This window comes from Sinocyclocheilus anshuiensis, unplaced genomic scaffold (genome assembly GCF_001515605.1).
Source record: "Sinocyclocheilus anshuiensis isolate Anshui unplaced genomic scaffold, SAMN03320099.WGS_v1.1 scaffold239, whole genome shotgun sequence".
Lineage (NCBI taxonomy): Eukaryota > Metazoa > Chordata > Actinopteri > Cypriniformes > Cyprinidae > Sinocyclocheilus > Sinocyclocheilus anshuiensis.
The window spans coordinates 6,584-31,683 of NW_015549568.1; the positions used below are offsets into that span (position 1 = coordinate 6,584).

Consider the following 25,100-nt stretch of genomic DNA (forward strand, 5'->3'; position numbering starts at 1 on the left):
GCCTTGGGCCCCCAAAAGCCAAGGGCCCCCTAAAATGCTTTTTATATGCGAGATGCGCGTTCAGTGCGGATGCACAAGTGGTTGCTGTGGTGTTCATTACCACGACAACCGTCTGTGCGTCCGCGTTGAACGTGCTTCTTAGCAAAAGTAGGGCGATGTAGAAAATGGGGACGGAATCCCGGAATCTATTCATGAAAACGGAATTTACTGTGTAACACGGAATGTGACGGAATGAACGGCGCAGACGCGCGTTTTGTTTGCTAGTTTGCTATTTAAGCACGCGCAATGCTCGCGGTTGTCGTCTGTAGTAGCTAAATAGTATTTTTTGCCATTTAATATTCACATACACTAGTCCATATCGCGGTTTGATTGAAGTGTACTGAATTTCTAAAAAATAAATAAATAAAATTTAAATTTCATAGGGCCCTATTATTGTATACAAATAAATAAATTAAGTTGTTTTTATGAATTAAATTAATTAGATATGTTTTTGATTAAACTAAATGTATATTTTAAAGTTTAGCCTTGCGTTGTGTAGACAATTGCATAGTGAAAATTACCACAACGCACCACCTAGTGTCCAACCTACTCTAATACTAATAGTATTATAACCTGTTTAAATGTGAACAAGGGATTTACAACATTAAAGAAATCCTTTATTTATAACATGTACATGAAAAATCTAAAAGATTAGACACAACTATGGGACACGATCGTGCAGCAGCGAGGAACAGTGAAAGGAACCTCAAGGTTGTAAATGTGTGAAATTGTATAGGGCCCCATTCCTGTATTTTGCCTGGGGCCCCCAAATCACTAAATCCACCCCTGGTGCATGGAAGAGAACAACTGACCTGACATGCCATGACTTCCAGCCCAAACACCACAAATGTCTCACACTGCCACAGTACAACACAGCTCAACACACATCAAATCACTTGCTTCATGCTACAACAATCTCACACCAGGAATGACTCACGCACTGAGCTTCAAAAACAAACAGAAACGGACACATTTACAAATCTGAATATAATTACAGAGAGTTTATTTAGGGCCTCATCCAGTGACGGCAAATACAGTAAAATGTCGAGCTTGGCTCCATTGAGGCCTTTGTTTTTGTTGGATTTGCTGGCATGTCTTTGGAAAGAGTGTGTGATTGTATCAACTTAGTCTCAGATGTTTAAGATAAAATAAAAAATAATCTCAAATAAAAAGAGACCCGTGAGACAGTTGGCGTACAGTAAGAAGAGCTATAGATAGCAAAATGCTAGCCAAATGATAGCAAAACAGCTGAAATAGCACCTTTGTAGCAATTTGGTTCCACATGTTCCTACAATTTCTTCGGACAAATACAAAGAGACCCATGAGACAATTGTTGACATACAGTAAGAGTTTAGAGCCAATTAACAAAGTTCGCCAAACAGTGGATGTAGCACTTTTGTATCAACTTAGCCAAATGTTAGCAAAAAGTTAGCAAAGCAACTGATGTGACAACTTAGTTTCAGATATCTCTTCTGAAATTCTCTGGGACAAATAAAAAGAGACACAAACAAAACACTTTTCGAGATAAGAGTTTAAAGCTATAGTTAGCAAAATGTTAGTATAAACTTAGTCTCAGATGTTTCTCCTAAAAGTCCTTTGATCAAATAAAGAGTCCCAACTGAGACAACTGTTGACATACAGTAAAAGTTTAGATTTTCGACTTCTGGTTTAAATCTTTGGCATCTTGGCAAATCCAAGAGCAGTTTGAAACATTATTGAGATTTCTTGTGAAACTCTGGATGTGACGTGAGATTACTGGGGTCTTTTTAGCTTGGGTGCATGAGACCCAAGTTAGGATCCATTAGCTCTCCCATTTAATCTCACTGCTGTCTAAGAAAAAGCATTTGAGATGTTAAAGAGATTCTCTTGTCATTTGTCTTTCCAGTGGATTGGAGATGGTCCTCACTGCAGAACACAAGATCCAGGGGGTGTGGTTGGATCCAGATCCAACTCCTCCCACCTTACATATACCTAAACCTACCCGTCTCCACCCCCTTACCCCTAAACCCACCCATCTCCACCCCTAAACCAACCATCTCCACCCCCTAGATGTGGATCCAACCCCGCCCCCTGGATCTTTGTTCTGCAGTGAGGGGCTACTGGTGGATTGAGTTTAATTTTGGAGACCCTTCCTAAATATCTCCCTCCCTTTAAGAGCGCAGTGTGTAGCAAAGACATATTCCAACCTCTTAAATTAAAAATGAAAGTCTCTTTCGTAAACGTTGCCGAGAAAAGGCATGATTCTTTTGCAATGCGAGTTTCCTGCTGAGTGTTGACCCAGATTCTGAGGCAGTATCACATCCAGCTTGATCATTTTCAAGCACCTCTCACTGAGTCAGTGTATGGCAGCTCTGTCGTATGGCATACATTTGAAAATACTGGTATCTTTACAAGATCTGCTTGCATTTTCAACAGATTCTCAGTCCGTTGTGGCACCTAATAGTGTGTTTATATGTGCTTGAGTTAGAGTGGATGGCTGTGTTTTGTGTACATGGCTGAGTTAAAGTTTGGGACATACCTTTCGGCCGAGCTGTCCGGCTCTATAAAGCGAATAAGAGGGGGTGCAGAGAGGGTCTCCGTCGCAAATATTCCACCTTGCAGCTGAACCCCAAACCCGTTTAGAGGATCTCCTCTCAGAGTGACCTCACTGGACTCGGTGTGGATTATCTGACCACCAGGGCCCACAGAACTTGAGGCTAAAGACACAGCTAAACAGAGAGAAATATCACCACAGAAATAGCATAAATGTACAATTGGTTTTAATCCATTAAGGGGCTGTTCACACACAATGTGGTTTTATGTTTAAAAATGTGAGACACAGGCCAATGGAATGAAAAAAAAAAAACAGCAACAGCAAGGGCTAGAAATGCACTGCACGTTTTAAGGTTTTCTTTTAACGTGAACAGAACATTTTCAGAACGCACATCATGTGTGAGATGCTGCAAAAGACAGAAGACGTGAGGTCGATGGTCAAATAAATTCAGTGTAAATGTAAAATTTAAACTCTATTCCAAAACCAATAAAATCTATCCAAGATGGAGGAATGAAGTAAGATAAACGCAGAAGTATTCAGTAATGAAGTATACACAATTGTTGTTAGCTTAGCAACATGCTAACATCCCCACTGGCATTTTTTTAATGATATAAAAAACTGTTTAGTAAAATCAATTTGATGTGTTCAATGTGTTCACTGTGTTTTTGTAATAGTGCTAAGAGTACTGTGTTGTTAACTTAGCAACATGCTAACATCCAACTCTACTAAAAGTTTAACCAATAGATAAAACATATATTTGTTTGTACATTTGCCTAATAGTGCCTAGACTGTGGTGTTAGCATAGCAACATGCTAACTCTATAAATAAAAGTAGTTTAATTTATAGATAAAAATAATTTAATACCCAATACGTGTTTATGTATTGTAACGGTTCTTAGAGTGCTTAGTTGTTAGCTTAGCGACATGCTAACATCTAACTACAAAAATAACTGCAATAGATAAAAATAGTTCAGCCTACCCTGATAGCACACGTACATCACAGAGACGACTATTTGACGTCTGCATTACATCTGCAAGACGTATTTTTTTAGTGTTTGTTCATCTGCAGTACGTCTCTAGGACGTTTCCTATCAGATGTCAAATAGACGTTTAGAAGATGTCTTTAAGATGTTTATGATTTAGAATGAATGTAAAACTGACAACTTAGGGACGTCTATCAGATGTTTGTACACAGCAGATGCTTTCCAGATGAAAAGATCTTTAACAGACATCTTGCCGACGTACCTGTGCTATATGGGTAATTAAAAATAAATGATTTACGCAGTATTTGTATATGCTATGTATTGCATAAAAGTATCTCCAGGACTGTGCTATTAGCTTAGCAAACATGCTAACACCTATAATAAAATTGGTTTAGGACACGTACATCACAGAGACGACTATTTGACATCTAAATTACATCTGCAAGACGTATTTTTTTAGAGTGTTTGTTCATCTGCAGTACGTCTCTAGGACGTTTCCTATCAGATGTCAAATAGACGTTTAGAAGATGTCTTTAAGATGTTTATGATTTAGAATGAATGTAAAACTGACAACTTAGGGACGTCTATCAGATGTTTGTACACAGCAGATGCTTTCCAGATGAAAAGATCTTTAACAGACATCTTGCCGACGTACCTGTGCTATATGGGTAATTAAAAATAAATGATTTACGCAGTATTTGTATATGCTATGTATTGCATAAAAGTATCTCCAGTACTGTGCTATTAGCTTAGCAAACATGCTAACACCTATAATAAAATTGGTTTAGGTAAAAAAAAAAAAAAACCTACAATACCATACAATACAATACTAACTATGCAACTACGGCTGCCGGAAGAATTGTCTCTGGGACAGCGCAATGAATGCTGCTATTATAGACTTGTAATGATGATTGACAGGACTGAATGATTAGGCTCCTCCCAAACCTACATTTAGAACTACATTTAATGCACCATTATGCTATGTATTGCATAAAAGTATCTCCAGGACTGTGCTATTAGCTTAGCAAACATGCTAACACCTATAATAAAATTGGTTTAGGTAAAAAAAAAAAAAACCTACAATACCATACAATACAATACTAACTATGCAACTACGGCTGCCGGAAGAATTGTCTCTGGGACAGCGCAATGAATGCTGCTATTATAGACTTGTAATGATGATTGACAGGACTGAATGATTAGGCTCCTCCCAAACCTACATTTAGAACTACATTTAATGCACCATTAGACCATTGTTCTTTAGCTTATCAACAAGCTAACATCTAACTCTACTGGAATCAGTTATGTGTATAGTCGTTTCATGAGAAGCCATTTAAAAACAGCCTATGTAGAACTTCACAAATCAGTCACTTATGAAATGCATTAAGACACTGTTTATATAGCGCTGTAGTCGTTATATAGTCGTGTCAAACAGGAAATATCACAAGAAAACCGATCCAGTCACCTACATGAGCTCTTGTGCTCTTTTTTCCTTTGTCGTCTCTTTAGCATAGAGTTCCGTGGGCTCATGGGAGGAGCGGCCCGGGGCAGCGTGCTGGAACCCTGGCTGGTCATGCCTGATGTGGTAGTGGACCCAGGAGAGAAGTTAGTGCAGACTACCGCTAGAGAGAAGAGAGAGGAAAGGAGAGAGAAAATCAGGCAGTGTAGCCGCATTTTAAAAATTTAAAATCAAAGAGATGGCAATGGTCCAAGAGACTGAGCGGCTCACTGCAGGTTAATGATTCATATTCTATTGGTCCCTTGCTAGTCTTTGCAGATCTATGCACTAAGCATTTGTTATTTAAGGGGACGTTATATTCGATTTGGAGACAACCGCTGGGAGGTGGATGTCTGGGTTAAGAACAATATTCCATATTAACGTAATGCTATTTTACATGTAAATGAAGATGGATGACTTCAACTAGAGAGGTAGATTTTCTGAAGAAAATGGTAGTCGGTCAGTAAAAACAGCAATTGGTGCAGAATAGAATAAAATTGGGGTCATATTAGTGATATTTCATTGAAATGTCAGAGCAAAAAAAACATCAATACTATTGTCAATATGAAGCAAAGGTCACAAAGAATTCCCAGTCGCATGGACACCTTGACTTAATATCATCTGTAAAATTTTGTGCAAATTTGCATGACCCACTGGAAACACAAGTGAGATTTGCAAAATAAAAAATATTTTGCCCTCAAGAAAAAATGTGTAGACTCCTATTTAATGACTCGATATTGTCCAAGAAATTTTGTGTAACCAACTTGAACACAAGCAAAATCTGCATGGGGAACTTTTTTTTTTTTTTTTTTGCCTTGATGCGAACTTATAATCTATTTGAATGACCAGACATGACTGCAGAATTTTGCCAAACAATGTTAAGTGGGTTTGCAGTAGTTTAATTGCTTTATGGGAAACTAGTCAAATCATCTTCATAAAGGATGGCAATTGTGTAAAAATGATGTAATGCAGTTACATTTGCAGTAATCCTGAGAGCTGGATGGGTTACTGGAAGCAGAGGTCCATGTCGATGTCTTACAGTGACCAGGATGTTGAGAATGGCAGTAGTTCACACAGGGGTCCCAGCAGTGCGGGTGGTCACTTTTCTGAACTTTCACTAAACACACAAAATTAATTACTAAATTGAGGTATTAATTACATGATTCTCAAAATAAATAACAAAATATATATACATTTTTATTAAAAAAATACATGCGCACACATACTCTATGTGGTGTTCTCTCTATATTGCTCTCATAAACCTTCATTTAAACTCTAAAAATCCATCATTTGGAGTCTTGAGGGTCTGTTGAAGTCGCATTCGAGTGATAATATCCGTCTCTAATACCGGCCTGTGGAAAATGAATGTGCATGCAAAACAATGGGGAAGCTCATCAACAAACAGGCTAATGAAGTCCTGCTGCTAGAGGCAGGCCGTGTAATTGAGTGCCTCTGTGTGCGTGTATGTGCTTGTTCTCATTTGTCCTGCAGTTTCTCCAAGCACTCATAATGCAGTAGGTCCGACAGGAGCAGAAGACTGAATTTAAAAGAAAAATTAATTTAATAAATTAAACAAGCACACTTGAAACAAGTCATTTATTATAAGGCAGTGGTTCGCAACTGGTTTTGCTTCAGGAAGCAGATTCTGGACATCCAGGGATGACCCAATGCAAGGTCAAAATTGTTTATCCTACAAAAGTAATAGAAAAACAAGTATGAATTATATTAATATTACCATGAACTGCAAAATTATTAACAAGACAGATTTAATATAATGACTATAATTATTTAACGGCTCTGTGGAATACTTGATTCTGATTGGTCAGTCGCGACATTCTGAGGTTTGTTATCCCTCGATAATAACTGGTAAAAGCTGATAACTCAGGCTCACCCGGATAACTGAAGTCGGCGCTATACTCTTGCTAGGAAGAGTATTTCTTCATGGAAGCTTTGCGTTTGGTTAGTTAATTAAATATAATAAAATATTCAAACTCGATTCAATATTATGTGTACAATTATTTAATAATGTCACGCTGGTATCGTGGACTCGCTCTCTTGTCTCTTGTCTCTTGTAAGATTTTAAAACAGTTTTGTCTTAAATCAATATCTTTTATCGCCATAATTATTTATGTGGTGAAATGTTGTGTAATAAGTGGTATGACTGCAACGTATCCCTTAAATGTCGATCTAGTTTGAACTTGCCGCTTGCTAACAACTGCTTTCTTCACGGAAGCTTTGCGTTCAAATATTTCAAATCAAATCAATATTTCTTGTCTAATTATTTACTCATGTGGCAAGTAGCCATGTAATAAGCGGGATGATGTACATCCAGATGGTTGTTATCGCAGAATAACCCCCTTCAGGGTGATCAGGACCCCAACGTGAAGCTTACTTATGACTTTGTCTCACAAATGCGATTGTCTTCTCATAACTGTAATTTTATATAGATCTCATAAATTGTAAATTTATTTTTTGTAATTGAGACTTTTATTCATGGAATTGGGAATTGACTTCCTCGTAATTTGTGACAATTTTAACTGTGAACTGTGTAACTGTGACTATCTTGAAATTGACTTCATTTCTCATAATTGCATCTTTATTTCTCATAATTGAAGCTTATAATTTAACATAATTTAAAACTATATTTCTCGTAATTGCGACTACAGTATCTTGTAAGTGTGGCTTCATTTCTCATAATTGAGACTGTTTCTCTTAATTGCGACTATCTCATTATTGCAACATTATGTCTCATAATTGAGACATTTTTTTCTTGTAATTGTGACTATTTTGAGAAGGTGACTTCATTTCTTGTACTTGCTAGTATATTTCTCTAAATTGCGACTATTAAAACTGTGAATTATTTTCTAGTAATTGTGACTACGGTATCTTGTAACTGTGGCTTTATTCTCATAATTGCAACTGTTTCTCATAATTGAGACTATTTCTTAAAACTGTGACTATATCTCATAATTGCAACATTATTTCTCGTAAGTGTGACTCTGGGCCATATTTTAACGATCTAAGCGCATGGTCTAAAGCACACAGTGCAAGTGCATATAGGGCGTGTCCGAATTCCCTTTTGCTAGTTTAACGATGTGAAAAATGGTCGGCGCGCCTAGCACATGAACCAAAAGGATTGTACCTATTCTCTTAATGAGTAATGGGTGTGTTTTGGGCGTAACGTGCAATAAACCAATCAGACTCCTAGAGCCAGTTGCGCTTGTGCCATGGCGGATTCGCTATTTACATGGCAGAATTTGCAAGAGCAAAGACTGAGCGCTTCTCCAGAGAGGAAAGGTTCTGCTTGTGCGCGAGGTTAATGCGTGCGAGCAGACCATCTACGGGGCACAATAATAATCTTTTACATTGTAATTCTTTCATTTTTTATATTTGGCATGTTTGTGCATCCCTGTGTGTGTAATAAGCAAAGTGTACGCACGCGTGTTGTTCACCCGCCTATAGGCGCATATTACTAACACGCTTAAAAAAAAAAAAAAATTGCACTGGGTGTCTGACAGGGCCCTATAGCTCAAAATTGCAACATTATTTCTTGTAATTATGACTATATCTCATTATTGCAACATTATTTCTCATAATTGTGACTTTATTATAACTGTGTATACATTTCTTGTAATTGCAACTGAAGTATCTTGTAACTCTCATAATTGTGACTATCTCATAATTGCAACTATATCTCATAACTGCAACATGATTGCAGCTGAAACCATGACATTATTTCACATAATTGCAACTATCTGATTGCGACTGCTGTGACATTATTTCTTACAGTTGCATGTTATTTCTTATAATTGCGACTATATCATAATTGTGACATTTCTCATAATTGCAACCATCTTGTAACAACAATTCCATTTCTTGTAATTGCGATTTTATTTCTAACAATTGTGATTTTAGATCTCGTACATAATTCTCATTTCTCAAAACTGCATATGTATTTCTCGTAATGTGTGACTATTCTTATTTTAGATCTTTTTATTTATAATGCTATGAAGCAAAAACAGATTTCTATAAAATACATAAAACCCTGTACATAAAAATACATAAAAGTGAAAGTGTCTATAGATAACAAATAAGATATCTGAACTTAACACTGGACCTAACATGCTTAGCATATAAGACAAATGCGATTCTTTACCATGCTGGAAAATCCATCTCAAGCTGGTAAATGTGTTTATGGACATGGTAGCTAGTTTCTAACTGGTTCAAATTGGTCATTAGCTGGCTGACCAGCCACCATTTTCCAAAAAAGCAGTCTGACCACCTTAAACCTTTATGTTTAGCTGGCAGCTGGTTTATTGATGGACCAAGTGGTTTAGCAGTTTAGACTATTAACAAACCAGCTGCCAACTTGAGATGGATTTTCCAGCAGGGTATTAAGAGTGTGAAACGCCCTAACTAAGTAATATGACATTCAACAACTTAGCTTTAACTTAGCTTTACCCTCCTCCATCTCTGGAAAACCATAAGAAGCTTAAAAACACTTGGTGAGATGTGTGTATTTATGTGTGTGGTTAACACTTTAAGTTTTTAATGAAGTCTACTCACTACTTTTTAAATTTTTGGTACATTACTAAACAAACCTTTAAACTCCTGCACATATTAGCATTCTATTAGCATTATGTTTATATATTTTGTTTTGCCACACAGACTGTGTTGAGACATTAAGAAATGCCACTTTCAGACAGATTTTCACAAGCCAGGTTAAATATTACTATCTGTTAGTCTGAGCACCAATGAGGCATCTTCTAACGTTTGAGCGCTAAATCCCTCTTCCTTGTGGCTTATGCTAAGCTCGTCTGCTATGTCTCAAAGAAACACAACTCTGTCTCTTGATGTAGGAATTGAGAACACCAGGAATGATGACGGCAAAGTCTCCCACACAGTCTGATGTGACGGGAGCTTAATTCAAGTAAGGAGATTACAATACTGTTTTTTTAAGACCACGTCATTTATCTAAAATACAAACTGAACCAGCAGGTGACTGATGCTAAGGTTATTAGCAGTGGTTTGGGCTAATTTGTTATTAAATTGTGTGTAGTTTAAGTCTGTATTGCAAAATACAGACATACTGTACAGTACAATTAAAAGATTTAAAAAAAAATCTGGACTACCATCTCAATGTTTGCTGCGTTGCATCCAAAGTGGTATGTGCAACATGAGTCAATGACATAAAGCTATTAATGTACTCAGAAATACATTAAAAATGCAATTCCTACATATAATGACTTGAAAGTAAAATTCATTTGATATATTTTAAGGCATAAAATTGAAAATACATGCATAAAAAAAGTTAACAATAAAAATGAAATAAAAAAAAACTGGGCATATCCTTATATTATTATCATTTAAAAATATGTATATACATGTTCTACTGTTTGAACTATAGAAATTATAATGAAATATTAAAAATATTTTTGAGATAAAAAATTTATGTAATAAAAGTTTGCCAAAATATTGTAAAAATTTGAACAGGAAACAATATTAACAGGAAATTATATCATAGAGAGGTCTGTGACATTTCTCATAAAGTCACAATTATGCAAAATAAAGTCTTATCAAGAGAAATAATGTTGCAATTATTATAACAACTGTAAATCAATTTATTGTAATTACAAATACAGTATATTGTAACTGTGGCTTAATTTCTCATAATTGCAACTAGTTCTCGTAACTGCGACTATTTCATAATTGCAACATTATTTCTTGTTATTGCAATAACTATTTAACTGTGACTTCATTTCTCATAAATGAGACTTTATTTCTCGCAATTGCAACTATGTGTCATAATTGCGACATTATTTCTCATAACTGCAACTTTATTATAACTGTTTATTAATTTCCTGTTATTGTGACTAAAGTATCTTGTAACTGTGGTTTCATTTCTCATAATTGCAACTTCATTACTCATAACTGAGACTTTATTTCTCATAATTGTGACATTATTTCCCATAATTTCTATAATATAAAATTGTGTCACAGAGAGGTCAATAAATCATTTAAAATATTATAAATGGACTTCTGTATGAAAAGGCAAAGTCAGTTCGGCTAGTTACATGTCATGTGGTCCAAAAATTAATACTTTTTGTAAGAAAAAAAAAAAAAACTTCCTTGAAAAATACATTAAAAAGAAAACTGTGCACAAAACAATGTGAATACAGATATTACATTTCTAAGAAATTGCACATGTTTTAAACAAATTTTTTTCAGGTCATAATGCACACAATAAATGGCAAATGTAAATCTGCCAGCTTCAAACCTGTGTAATGTAATATCAGTGTTGCTTTGGATAAAAGTGTCTACCAAATATGTAAATGTGTTAAAATGTACAAATTCTATTTTTCCTCACTTTAAATCCCAGGATCTCAAAGATGGCAATCCCAAATGAGGTTGTTACCAGACATACTTTCTTTTTCTTCCCCTAACAAGGTCAGCTACAATATTTGCATATATAAAATCTGAATCGAAAATATAGAGTCATATGGCAAAATATCAAACTCCATTTATTTCCTGGGTGAAGTTTCTATGTATTACTGACACGGGCCCTGCGAGTAGGCGTCAATTCTTGATTGAAATCCTGCTGTGGCTGAAAGTTCACATTCGCAAATATGTTTTTCCATCATTACAGCCTTCCACCTCCTCTCTCGGGTTCTCAGCACGGCAGGGAATGACCTATATAGTGCCATGTGATATTTTAACAGGACAGATCAGATGCTGAAAAACTAAACCACTTTACTTGTCCGTATCCATTAGGGACGTTTGTTCCTGTGCCCAAAAATCTAGGCGTCAAGGCTGTCCTGGCATCATAAACTCTGTTTTACGATGTATGCGAGCAATGCATGGAATTCAAGAGGTCATCTTGTTGGGTTTAAAGCTTTGGTGGATGTAATTAACTGCCAGAGGCACAATCATGGAGGCAGAAGTGGGGCAAGAATTGTGACTGATGGGCATCTACGGTTCTGGATGATTGAAACAGAAATAACAAGAACTTCAAAGTCAAAGTAAAAATGACCATCTGAAGTTTTAATTGGAGTTGCACAGTCATTGGTTGCATCCATGAAGTCATGCAACTATAGAAAATATTCATATGCTCAGTGATAATATGCTATTGATTAGATTCTGTGTTCCATTCAAAGAGGGATGTGCAATATCAAAGTTTGTTTCTTCATCAGAACATATTTAGAAAAATGTAGCATTAGATCACTTGCTCAGCAATGGATGCTCTGCAGTGAATGGGTGCCGTCAGAATGAGAGTCCAAACAGCTGATAAAAACATCATAATAATCCACAAGTAACCCACACCACTCCAGTCCATCAGTTAATGACTTGTGAAGTGATAAGTTGTGTGTTTGTAAGAAACAAATCTACCGTTAAGATATTTTACGTAACGTCAAACTGTTGCTTCTGGCTAAAATATGAGTCCGTAATATATAATATGCTTTCTCCAGAGACAAAGTCGTTTCGTCTGAATCAGGAGAAACATATGCGCAGATTAAGCACTGTATACAAGCAAAAACAGTACTATTTCAGTGGATTTTAATGTGAGAGGCCAGTGGGTAATGGCCTTTTTTAATGCAGGAAGTGTTATTATGGATTATGGACTCATATGTGCTGCAAAAGTGATGGTTTAAAGTTAAGAAAGTCTTAATAATAAATGTGTTTCTTACAAACACACAGCTTTTCACTTTACAAGACATTAATTGAGGGACTGGAGTGGGGTGGATTACTGTGGTTTTTATAAGCTGTTTGGACTCTCATTCTGACGGCACCCATTCGAGTGATGTAATGCTACATTTCTCCAAACCTGTTATGAAGAAACAAACTCATCTACATCTTGAATGACCCGAGAGTGAGTCAAATTTACAATATCATATAGTATATCATATTGTAAAATGTTGCAAAATGTCATGTGGTACAACTCATCAATTGCATATTTATTATTTAATAAATCATAGTATTTGTCAAATAAAAATTAATTACACTCTTGTAAAAACTTTCAAGTCAAAGCATCTGAAGTTTCAACATTTTCTATAATTGAAGTCGTCCAATCACTGAGTGCATCCATAAAGCTGCGCAATTAGAAAATGTTTATGCGCTCAGTGATAATAAGCCATTGATTAGATTATCTGACAAGGGCGCAGCAAACAGTCTGAGACGACATGCAGGCGTCTAATTCAGGCTTTTAGTGCAATGTGGTCTGCACGGTCGGACATCTGTTCATTCCTGCATTTGCATATAAACGGGGATGAAAATATCCAGTCTGGTTCTTCGTCCACCGCGTCTTGGTTTGATATAGAGCCTCTGTCTGTTGGTTTTCTAGGGTGAGCAGGTCTCTGTGATTAAATCTAAAGCTCGTGGGGCGACATCAAGCAGAACAAGAAGCTAATTAAATTAGACGACAGCAGAAGAGATGGCAGAGCAATCTCCATCCATGTTTTCTCGTCCTCATTTGTGCATCCGAAGAGGATACATGTGAGGTTTATATCACTATAATTAGAGAGATTATTATGACCTCCTTTGGAACAAACAGGGAAACAAAAGGTTGCCATAGACTTCGCAAAAAGTACTGTGGTTCAGTATGATGGTTTTGAATGATTGCCATGATCATATACCATTGCATTTACGTATATGGTACTCCACGACCATAATAAAATCGATTTGCTTAATGACAAATAAGACTATCCAAGTTTGTCCAAGATAAAATGAAAAAGAAAGGTTAAAAAAATTTAGTTTAAAATGCATGCACCGAGTTCTTAGAAATTTAATTTTTGTATTCATGTTTTCTTATGATTTAGTACAAACTCTTTTCAAGAAAATGTAAACAGTTTAAATGACTTAATGTCACATGGTGTAACCCTCAATTCACCTTGAATACATGCTATCTTAATTATTATTTCCCCAGGGAAAACAAACAAACAAACAAACATTTAAATGTATTCTTAATTGTAATTTTTGTATTAATGGTTTCTTATGATTTTGTAAAATAGGAAAACGTATGATTTTAATGAGAAAACATGAAATAACAAGAAATAATAATAATAAAAGATTAATAATTAAATAATGAAATTAATAATAAAATAATAACAAAAGGACAGTTATATCACTCTGACCCCCATGACAAAAAAATAAAATAAAACATTTTATTTCAAAATTTAAAAACATGTTCATCATAGAAGACATGCTAAAATCTAGCGTAGCGTTAGTTCTGGCAGGTCACGTTAGTCATAGTGCTGGCCAGCAGCTGCGTGGCCTCCAGGACGGAGCAGTGCTCTGTGCTCGTGCCGTCTATAGACAGGATATGATCACCCACGTGTAACGCTCCGGACCTGAGACGCAAACAGAGAACTGCTAGAACTGTCGTAAATGCGGGACGTGTTAAAAACAACATCAAAACTCACCCAAATGACCATAATAATGAATCTGAGTGCTCTATTTCCCTCAGAAATGTGTGAAATATATGGGGAAAAAAAGGAAGTAGAGGATGGTGAATGATGTTTCATGTTGTCTTTAAACTGTAATAAAAACAATAATACATAAAATACATATTCACAAGAAAACATGCATCTTAATAACTATAACAGATTAAAATTACCTTGATTAAAATTACATATTTCTGAGGGATTAATTTAATTAATTAATTTAACTTACAATTTAAATGTAAGGTAAATGTGACTGCACAGTTAATGACTATGGATATTATAAGAAGAATTTCTTTCGAAATTGTTCATAAAATAATTTCATAAGAATCATAAGACAGAATCATATAATTTGTAAAATAATGTTTTTTTTTTCTTTAAAAAATTAACATCCTTCACAAAAATCGTTTTGGGAACAATTAAGAAAAAAAAGAAAGAATGTAATTTATATAAAAAACATTACTGTAAAAGTAAAAAAATAGTTTTATGACATGGTTTTTCAAAAAATGTATGTAATAGGAAGATATTCTGAAGAACCTTCTGAACTGTCTTCTGAACAATTAAGGTAAAAAAAAAATAAATAAAAAAAATGCTTTTACAAACAATTTACTGTACATGAAAACAAATGCATTTATTAAAAAATAGTTAATCTATGATCAATTTAGATAAAAATCAAATCAATTGTGCAACAATGGTTTTACAAAGATAAAATCCTTTATGTAAGATTTGTTTTCACGGACAACTTTTGTAGGAAAACTTAAAAACATTGAAGTAAAAATGACTGTTAACTACATAAGAAAATAAGAAAATCATTTGCAGAAGAATTTTGTAACAAACACATTTTTAATACATTAAAAAATACAATTACGTAAAAAATAGTTAAAGAAAAATTCACATAAAAAATACAGAAATAAAATCTACTGTAAGAATGTTTTTATGAAAAATTTGTGTTGGATGATTTAAAGCTTATTTGTGAACAATTTTGTTAGGGTTTAGTAATGGTTTTACAAACAATTTATCTGAAAAGAAATGTAAAAAAATATGTTATTATGTAGAAATAGTTTGAATAAATTACTTAAAAATAAAAATAATTTCCGTGAAAATGGTTTTACAAACATTTTTTTATGAGAAGAAAGAAAATCATTTACAGAAGCATGGTTTTACTAAAATGTACCTAAAAGTTTAGGTAAGTAGTAAAACGATTTACATGAGGTCTGATTTACAAACAACTTAAGAAACAAAATTATGTCAAAAATATTTTTACACACTATTCACAGTTCATATAATTTACCCAATTTACGTAACTGGCATCAGTGACAAAACTTTGTTTTTTGCAGAAATCCCATATGATACTGCTTGATGATTTGTGTAGTTTTTCATGAAAACATACAATTTTGGTTGTTTTTCCAAGCAATTTGCATAAGAAAATTGCTTAAAAGTGCTTTTACAATTTACACAGTAGTCTGTTGTGCTGGTGTTTAACGAATGAGGCTCATTGAGTGTGTACCTGTCCACCACACTGGCGGGTTTGATCTTGTCGATGACGATGGCCTGTTTGTTCCTGTGCATGGCAGTGGTCAGAGTGATTCCCAGATTGGCTCCGGGCGCCTTGGCAATCTCCACCAGCAGAGGACCTGAAGCGTTTGTCACCGAGTCTGAGGGCAGGTGATAAGGACAGACAAGGACAGCACCGTTATGCTGTGATTTCTAAACGGATCGTTTCCTGCAGCTTACACTCAATACAGAGTTTTTTTTTTTTTGGAAGTTTTGAGCGCTGAAAGTTTATTTCAGATCTCCATGTTGTAGGATATGACCCATATAACTCTACAAAGAGAACAACAGTGGGTGTTATGCTAATTGTAGCATAAATCAGCTTAACAGTACTAGTTAAGGCGTGAGGGTTGTTTCTCCGCTCTTGAAGGTCAACAACCTGCTGTTCATCCAGATGAAACAGTGAAGATGGTTAAAAAGAGCAGAGACCACTGGAGAAAAGTGCTGTGCTTCAGGAAAATTTTGTATAAAAGGACAAGCACTCGAAAGTAGTTTGATTACCCCTCATTATGCATTCGGGTCCATTTTGACCCGGAAGAGATACATAAAAATTTCTAAAAAAAAATATATATATATGTGTTTAAGTGGTTTGCTTTAAGACCCTCAAAATACACTTTATTTATTTATTTATTTATTTAATAATTAGTTTATTAAATAAAAAAAATTATAATTCCTTTTCTTAGGTAATATCCGGGTATGTATGGAATACCAATTGGTGTCAAAAATACTTTTTGTAAAATTATCTATGAAGTTACATCAATGTCAAAAAACTTTTGTAAAACATATCTAGCCTTGTTGATAAACATGACTTTAAAAGGGTCCTATTATGCTTTTTTACTATTTGAATTTTAGTCAGTGTATAGTGTGTATGTTTGGCCATAAAAAAGATCTTCAAACTTACAAATCTCAAAGTCCACTCCAAAAAGAGATATTTCGTTTTTCGACTACAGCGTTTGTTTTCCAGGTTTTGTGATATCACAAAGCGGCCCATTAGAATATCATTAAAATAATTCCCGCCTACGGAAATTCGAATGATTGGGGGTTGGGGAGGGGCGAGGTAATGGTTAGAACGCTTGGTTGAGTGCATCAGACAAGACGACGACGAAGAAGAAGTGCTGCTGTAGCCTAAAGTTTTCGCAAGTTATTACACATGCACCTGAATAATTATGTATGTAAATATGTATGTTACAATTATGAAAAAGTTTTTATAATAAATTACTGACAGTACAATACTGGACAATGATGTAATATGCAGAATTTACACTTCAATTATGAGACTACAGTGTTTCCCATACATTGAGGGCGGGTGTTTTTATATCACTGTATTTCTGATGGAAACCGACTGTCTTCAGAAAAGTGGATGTCATTTTCATTTAATCTACATTCTATCTAAAACGTGATTTAGCAAAAAAAAAAACAAAACAACAATAACGTTACCACTCTAATATGTCTTGCAATATCCGTGCGTGCAAAGGTTCTGCACGATCCTCTTGTTCAATATTCTCTGGGTCTGAATCCGGCTCAAATTGATATGGCAATATTGACGCCATCCTTAACTAAACCGGAGCAGCAGGAACTTGCTGCTTTGGCAAGGGGCGGGGCAGTACTGAAACACCGTCTAAGCTGTTCGCCAATCACAACGCACTGGGACAGCTAACCAATCACATCACATTTCGTTTTTCAGAAGGCGGGCCTTCATCAAACCCGGAACTAATCGAGCCATTTGTGCCAGGATGGGGAGAAAGGTATTGTAATAATGTAAATTATGTAAAAAATAATGCGTTTTTTGAACCACCAAGCATGAGAGCATGTTCTAGTACACCCCCAAAACAAATTCAAGACATTGTAAAAGAGCATAATAGGACCCCTTTAAAGGCCTACTGATGAACTATTGCAGCATGAATAATTGATCACTTTTTTAATCTGACGATAAAGGTTTATGCAAGTCAAGTAAATTTATTTTGTCTGAAAACTTTTCAGAGTAATATTTATGTTTTGTTTTTAAAAATAAATATGTAGGTTGCACAAATTTGGACTGTTTTCAAGCAATCATGAGTTATAAATTCAAAGGAATTTAATTCCATTCATTCCAATGGGATTAATCATGGTAATTCTCAGAGTAAATGTTTTTATACATTACATACAAGTATATATTCAAATAAAATTTCTCATCAAAACTGAAAAATGTATTTTGCATATTTTGATTTTGTGTGTGTGTGGTTCATAAACTTTCTCATTTTTTAATTAAAAAAAAGCGTGTAAATGCAGTTATGGTAATAACATGCTAATAACATGGTAATGAGATGGTCAGTCAAAACTTTTTTTTTTCACTTTCACTCATTAATGTGAAGTTGTTGATCAGACACAATTTGGTTTTTAATTGAAAAAAAATAAAATAAAATTAAGTTAATGAAATTATGATTCTTCGAGTCCAAACTGGCCCAGAATGTGAAAATGGTTCACAGATTTTGAAGGCATTATGAGGGTTAATTCATCATTTCTTTTCAAAGTGCAACATATAAAACAGATGGCACGTTAATCCACTGGGACTTGTGGAATTTTCATTCTGTCAACACATAAAACAAGCGCAACTGAAGTAACTCACCCATGATGGAGACATCGTACTCGATCTGGAGCAGAGCCTCCTGTCCACACTGAGTCAGAACAGTAAGAGCATCACTGAGAGTGGCACTGTGTAAAACCACACCATCCACACTTAAGATCCGATCCCCTGCTTTTAGAGTCCCTTCTCTGCACAAGAACATATGCGGAACAGTCATATTATCAATGAAATGTGTAACACATAGACTCCTGTTTAAAAGTTTGGCATCAGCAAGATTTTTAATTTAATTAAATTAATACCTTTATTAAGAAATGATTCATTAAATCGATCAAAAGTGATAGTTATTATATTTTATATCAATTCTGATGTTTCTTAAATAATAGTTTCTGAAAAGTCAGCTTTTCCATCACAGGAATACATTAAATTTTAAAATATAATAAAGTAGAAAACCGTTATTGTCATATTTAAACTAGTTAAATTGTAATGTAGTGTCAGTAGTGTAATTTTTCAATAACTTATTTGAATAAAAATGACCTTTTATATAAATATCTATAAATCTACTACGAATTGGAAAACCACTTTTTATCATGGCATAATTTCAGATAGATTTTCAATAGAATTTATATTATTTCAGTAACACTTTACAATAAGATTTCATTTGTTACCATTAGTTAATTCTTAACTAACATTAACTAACAATGAGCAATTATTTTTTATAGCATTATCCTTTGTTAATGTAAGTTAATAACAATGGTAAAGCTAGTTCACATTGCATTAACTTATGTTAAAAGTACAACTTTTGAACTTAAAATGTTTTATCTTTTAACTAATATTAATAATAAATGCTTTATTTTTATAGAATTTTTCATTGATAGTTCATGTCAACTAATGCAAATGAAACTTTTAGAGTAAGTTTATAAATAATTTTGAATGAATATATTTAAGCTTTCAAAATATCCTTTTGCACTTAGTCCATGAATTGTTGGTATTTTTGAAGGCAACATAAGGTTGATGTCTTATTATGCTGCCTAGGTAGTCAGCTTCTTTAAAATATTATTGATATTCCACAATAATGATTAATGCTACATGTGAGAGGATCTGTTTGAGAGCACTCTATTTTCTTCATGAAACGTCTGGGGGCCTTCAGGAAAGACAACGCATACAATTTCCACCCGTCAATCAAGGCAGTCTTTGTCTCTAACATCAAAGGGGTCTTACTGAAGATGTTCTCTCTGTAGACACATATGTTTATTTATTTTTCTCTTTTGGCAGGTTGCGTGATGCTGATATAAGTAGGGAAAAGTGGTTGGTAAGAGGCATGGAAAAATCTTAAAACTAAGAATAATAACTAGCCGTCTAAGCTGAGAGGGAAATCTCTGGCCTACTTTCTGGATTTAGAAAAAATGCATATAGTGTGTTGAGACATGGAAGCGACCTGCAAACATGGAAGATTGCTCATACATTTTGTTCATTTAAAGTCAAGTTCACCTAAAAAGTTTAACACCAACAAAATGAATAGTTGTGTTTTCAGTAAGCATTAGGGCTGTCCTCGACTAAGGATTTTTCTGGTCGACTAGTAGTCGTTCATTTGAAGCATTAGTCGACTAATCGCACGCTTATTAATAAACCAATTAAATCATTATAATGAGCCTTTAATTGCCAACATAGCCTAATAAGCGCTCACGTACATGCATAAAGCTTGCCACAGCTCACCAGCAGTGGTAATGATTATGAATATGTCAGTGAAAAACAGTAAGGAGACTGCATTAACATTATAATAATTTGATAAACTAGTGCTTTCTTTGTTTTCAGCTTCAGAGATAAAGTCGCCACCTCGTCATCTCTGCAGTAGTGATGCGCCTGTATGCATGTTTCATACGGATTACATAATCTGACAATTTGTTTTCCATTTGAATTGTTTCATTTTAAAGTAGACATTTTTAGATATAGATATATTTTTAATGTCTGTAAGGCAAAGATATACACGGAGTTTCGCGCTCAAGTTCACAGACCGAGACGGCTGAAAGCGCATCCTGTTTGCTTTCACATAAGAGCGGTATTGTGCTCACACAAATACACACACAAATAAACGTAGAGTCTTTACTGATTCAAAAGATGTATTACATGTGTCTGTATGACCAAAAATTACGGAGTATTTTAAGATTAAGTGAGCACACCTGCGCCTCCATCTGTTTTTTTTTTTTTCTGCGACTAAGCGACTAATAAAATTTTGGTCGACCAAGCTTCTTCTGGTCGACTAACGATTAGTCGACTATTAGGGGGCAGCCCTAGTAAGCATGCTAAGCTAACATCAATTAGCCTGCTAAGCTAACATTCTGTCCTGCATTCCCTGCAGTTGGCATGCTAATCAATTAGCCTACTAAGCTAACAAATCCAGTTCAAGCTATCTGGCAAATATGTTTAAAAGCTGCTTTATTCTACTTTAGATGGGTAGCCCTCATGGTGGTGGCCATTTTGAGATCACATGACCTGCCGAATACTTCTCATTTTATCTTAATGACTCCTCTATTACTGGACACTTTTGATGATTAAATAAATCGTAGACAATGAGTCACTGAACAAAACAGCATCAGTGAAAAAAAAAAGTTTTTGCATAAACTTCAAATTCTTCAAACTTCAAACTCATTTTGCATTGTGCACTACCTGTCAGCAGGACCACCTGGTCGGACGTGTGTGACCACCAAAGGACGAGATCTGTGCCAGTCCTCATGGGATCCACCTGTATTATAACACACACACACACACACACACACACACATATATATACACATCTGCAACTATTGATTTTAGGAATATTACAAAAAAGATTAAAATAAATAAATAAAATAAAATGAGTGACAACAAACCCAAACTCACCTCGCATAACAAAGCCGAAACTGTTGCCCTCTTTCTGCAAACAGATCTCAATTGTCTTGGAAATAACACCTGAGGTACTATCTGGCACTAAGAGGGACAACAGAGACAGTAGAGAGGCAATAGCATCTCTAAATCAGCATATTTTACTGGGCGAAGGGCCATATCTGGCGGACAATCAGATAAATAAACCCAGATGCAAACTGACGTTCAGCAGAAGGTCAGCCAGAAACACTGAGCTTATAAACCAGGCAATTTATCTGTCATGCACAAGACAGACTGGCTAATGATCGCAATATATCACCACACATGCCAAACTGAGCCAATGAGAGACAATCACCTCAATCCATTATAATGAGAGTGCATGGCTGTGCAAATTTCAGTGTTGTTAAATTAACTAGAGGTTGATCAAATAAATATATATATATATTTAAATTGGTCAATGGCAATGCCATATCTAGAAATGGCTGGCAAATGGTCAACATATAATGCAGATGATACATTTTGCAAAATGTATTCACACACACAAAAAAAAAAAATTCTTATTATTCGTTTACAAGGTTGATGATAGATTTTGGATGATTTTGTACAAGCTTTAAAGATTATCAGCTGGTAAACTGATGACAATCTCCAACTGACCAAACATTTGCCAATGAATCAGCCTGGTGTGCTTTTCCCAAAAGCACTGTTAGCCAACTATGGTCACAATTTTGATCTTTATCAACATATATTTATGATTTGCGATTTCCTAATACCATAGTTCCAACAAACATTCTCAAACAACATTGCAAATCTGTGTAGTTGGAACAACAGCTTTTGACCTGTGGTTAGAAGCATATTTTCTTGTTAGTATTAGCTAACTATGGTCACAACTTCCATCATTACTAACATACTTAATGATTCTGTGTTTCGCAAACCCTAGTTCCAATTAACATTCACAAACATCATCGCAAAGCTGTGTGGTTGGAGCTACAGCTCTGTTAGTGTTAGCGAACTAAAATCGCAAATTCGGTCATTACCAACATAGTTCCCTTTCAGTCGGTCACTCTCGACGTCACGTCGGATGACCGACGAAATCTACTGACTCAGAGATGGGGCAACCACGGGACGTGGAGGTTCTAAGTCTAAGACCGACGGTCGAGCTGAAATTTCTTTCGATGAAGACTTTGCTCCTGCTGGCATTGGCCTCCATCAAGAGGGTAGGGGCGAGATCCCAATTTCGTCGGTCATCCGACGTGACGTCTCCGTTCCCTCCTTCAGGGAACGAGGGTTACCATACGTAACCGAGACGTTCTACGATTTGCTGTTTCTCGAAATCATAGTTCCAACGAACATTCGTAAACAGCATTGTAAAGTTGTGTGGTTGGAGCTACAGCTCTCGTCCTCGCATTGTTTCTTGTTAGTATTAGCTAACTATGATCACAAATTTTGTCGTTACCAACATAGTTCTACAATTGAAAACAAAAAATTTCCAAAATTCCAACAAACATTCATAAACAGCACTGTAAAATTATTTGGTTGGAACTACAGCTCTCGACCTGTGGTTAGAAGCAGAGTTTCTTGTTAGTATTAGCTAACTATGGTCGCAACTTCATAATTTCCAACATAGTTGTACGATTTGCTGTTTCCCGGAAACATAGTTCCAACAAACATTTGCCAACAGCATCGTAAAGTTGTGTGGTTGGAACTACAGTTCTTGTCCTGTTATTAGAAGCATAGTTTCTTGTCAGTATTAGCTAACTATAATTGCAAATTTGGTCGTTACCAACATAGTTCTACGATTTGATATTTCCTGAAATCATAGTTCCAACATTCACATCAGCATCAAAAACGTATGTGGTTGGACCTACAGCTCTTGTCCTGCGGTTAGAAGCATAGTTTCGTTTTAGTACTAGCCAACTACGGTCGCAAATGCCATCATTACCAACAGAGTTCAACAATTCACTGTTTCCCGAAATTACAGTTTCAACGAACATTCGCAAAGTTGTTTGGATGGATCTACAATTCTCGACCTATGGTTAGAAGCATAGTTTCTTGTTAGTATTAGCCAACCATGGTTGTAAAAAGCTGTGCGATTGGAACAACAGACTTGTCTTGACTTGTGGTTAGAAGCATAGTTTCTTGATAGTACGACATGTGGACAACGGATGTGCCACAAATATACTATGATTTTGGAAAACAGATGGCTAGCTAGTTGATTGCTCCAACTATGCATCATACAAGAGTAGTTAAGTAGCAAATAATGTTGATGTACAGTATGGCAAACAAACCCCTGGGTGGTGTATAGTCCATCACCAATATCATGGTATTGCATTTGTCAAAACCATTGCATGAGGTATTTAAGGATCATATGTGTGATTTATTTATTTACTTATTTATTGTGATAAGTAAGCCATGTGTAGGCTAATATCACCAAAAAGTGCACAATGTGGTACTTTAAGACGATGCTCTTTTTGTTTGAGCATCGCAATCTGAGCCAGCAACAATGTTTCAATCAATGGCGTGAATTCGGGGCATGACTATCTATTCGTCTGACCAATGGTAAATGGGAGTTAAGCGTGTTATTTCGGGGCCCCTTAACAACAGAAAAGCAAAAATAATATATTCAACCAATTGGCAAAGCTAATGTTGCTATGTCCACTACTCAAACCAAAATAATAATGTTTTAATAGCTGTTCGAAATAACTGATTGGCTTACTTGTCTCTGCATATTAAGTTGAAATAGGAAAAAATTATTTTAGCACCCAAAAATGACACTATAAACACGCAGCCATACATTCTGCATTACTGTGTATAATTATATGTGACCCTGGACCACAAAACCAGTCATAAGGGTCAATTTTTCCAAATTTAGATTTATACATCATCTGAAATCTGTATAAATAAGCTTTCCATTGATGTATGGTTTGTTAGGATAAGACAATATTTGGCCGAGATACAACTATTTGAAAATCTGGAATCTGAGGGTGCAAAAAAATCTAAATATTAAGAAAATCACCTTTAAAGTCGCCCAAATGAAGTTCTTAGCAATGCATATTACTAATAAAAAATTAAGTTTTAATATATTTACAGTAGGAAATGTACAAAATATCTTCATGGAACATGATCTTTACTTAACATCCTAATGATTTTTGGCATAAAAGAAAAATCAATAATTTTGACCCATACAATGCATTTTTGGCCATTGCTACAAATATACCCCAGCGACTTAAGACTGGTTTTGTGGTCCAGGGTCACATATATATATGTATACAAGCTGAAGTGGACTTACTGACACAAAAATACATTTTCACGATGATATTCACTCATGTGGTCTGAGATTGGCTCCGACCAGGGTACATTGATAGGAACATGCCACAAGACAGGCAAAAGTCAGAATACTCAACTTCCTACCAGGTGAAGGCAGTTCATACTCCACTTCCAGCACGACACGCTCGCCTATGTTCTTCAGCAGACTGATGATCTCGTCGTGACGCAGCTTGGTCAGGTTGATGCCATTGACTGACTTGATGTAGTCGCCCACATTGAGCTGATCGCCCCTGAGACACATCAAAATGTAACTCAATCACAGAATAATACTTAGGATAATGGGTTTGTTCAAATTCCTAACCCTAATTAGCAAGAGT

At 35.3% G+C, this 25,100-nt stretch overlaps 1 protein-coding gene across 1 annotated transcript in view; it reads right to left on the reverse strand.

Annotated features, from left to right (window-relative positions):
* grip2b (glutamate receptor interacting protein 2b) overlaps positions 1-25,100 on the reverse strand; it is a gene marked incomplete at its 3' end in the record, with an annotated part of 118,502 nt that overhangs the window by 6,024 nt on the left and 87,378 nt on the right. The window contains exons 4-12 of the mRNA XM_016445342.1: positions 24,868-25,013; positions 21,478-21,564; positions 21,265-21,340; positions 18,643-18,788; positions 15,994-16,141; positions 14,281-14,396; positions 6,029-6,169; positions 5,024-5,176; positions 2,558-2,747 (exon numbers count right to left, since the gene is read on the reverse strand). Of these exons, the coding sequence (XP_016300828.1) occupies positions 2,558-2,747; positions 5,024-5,176; positions 6,029-6,169; positions 14,281-14,396; positions 15,994-16,141; positions 18,643-18,788; positions 21,265-21,340; positions 21,478-21,564; positions 24,868-25,013 (1,203 nt within the window). The remainder of the gene's footprint in view (positions 1-2,557; positions 2,748-5,023; positions 5,177-6,028; positions 6,170-14,280; positions 14,397-15,993; positions 16,142-18,642; positions 18,789-21,264; positions 21,341-21,477; positions 21,565-24,867; positions 25,014-25,100) is intronic.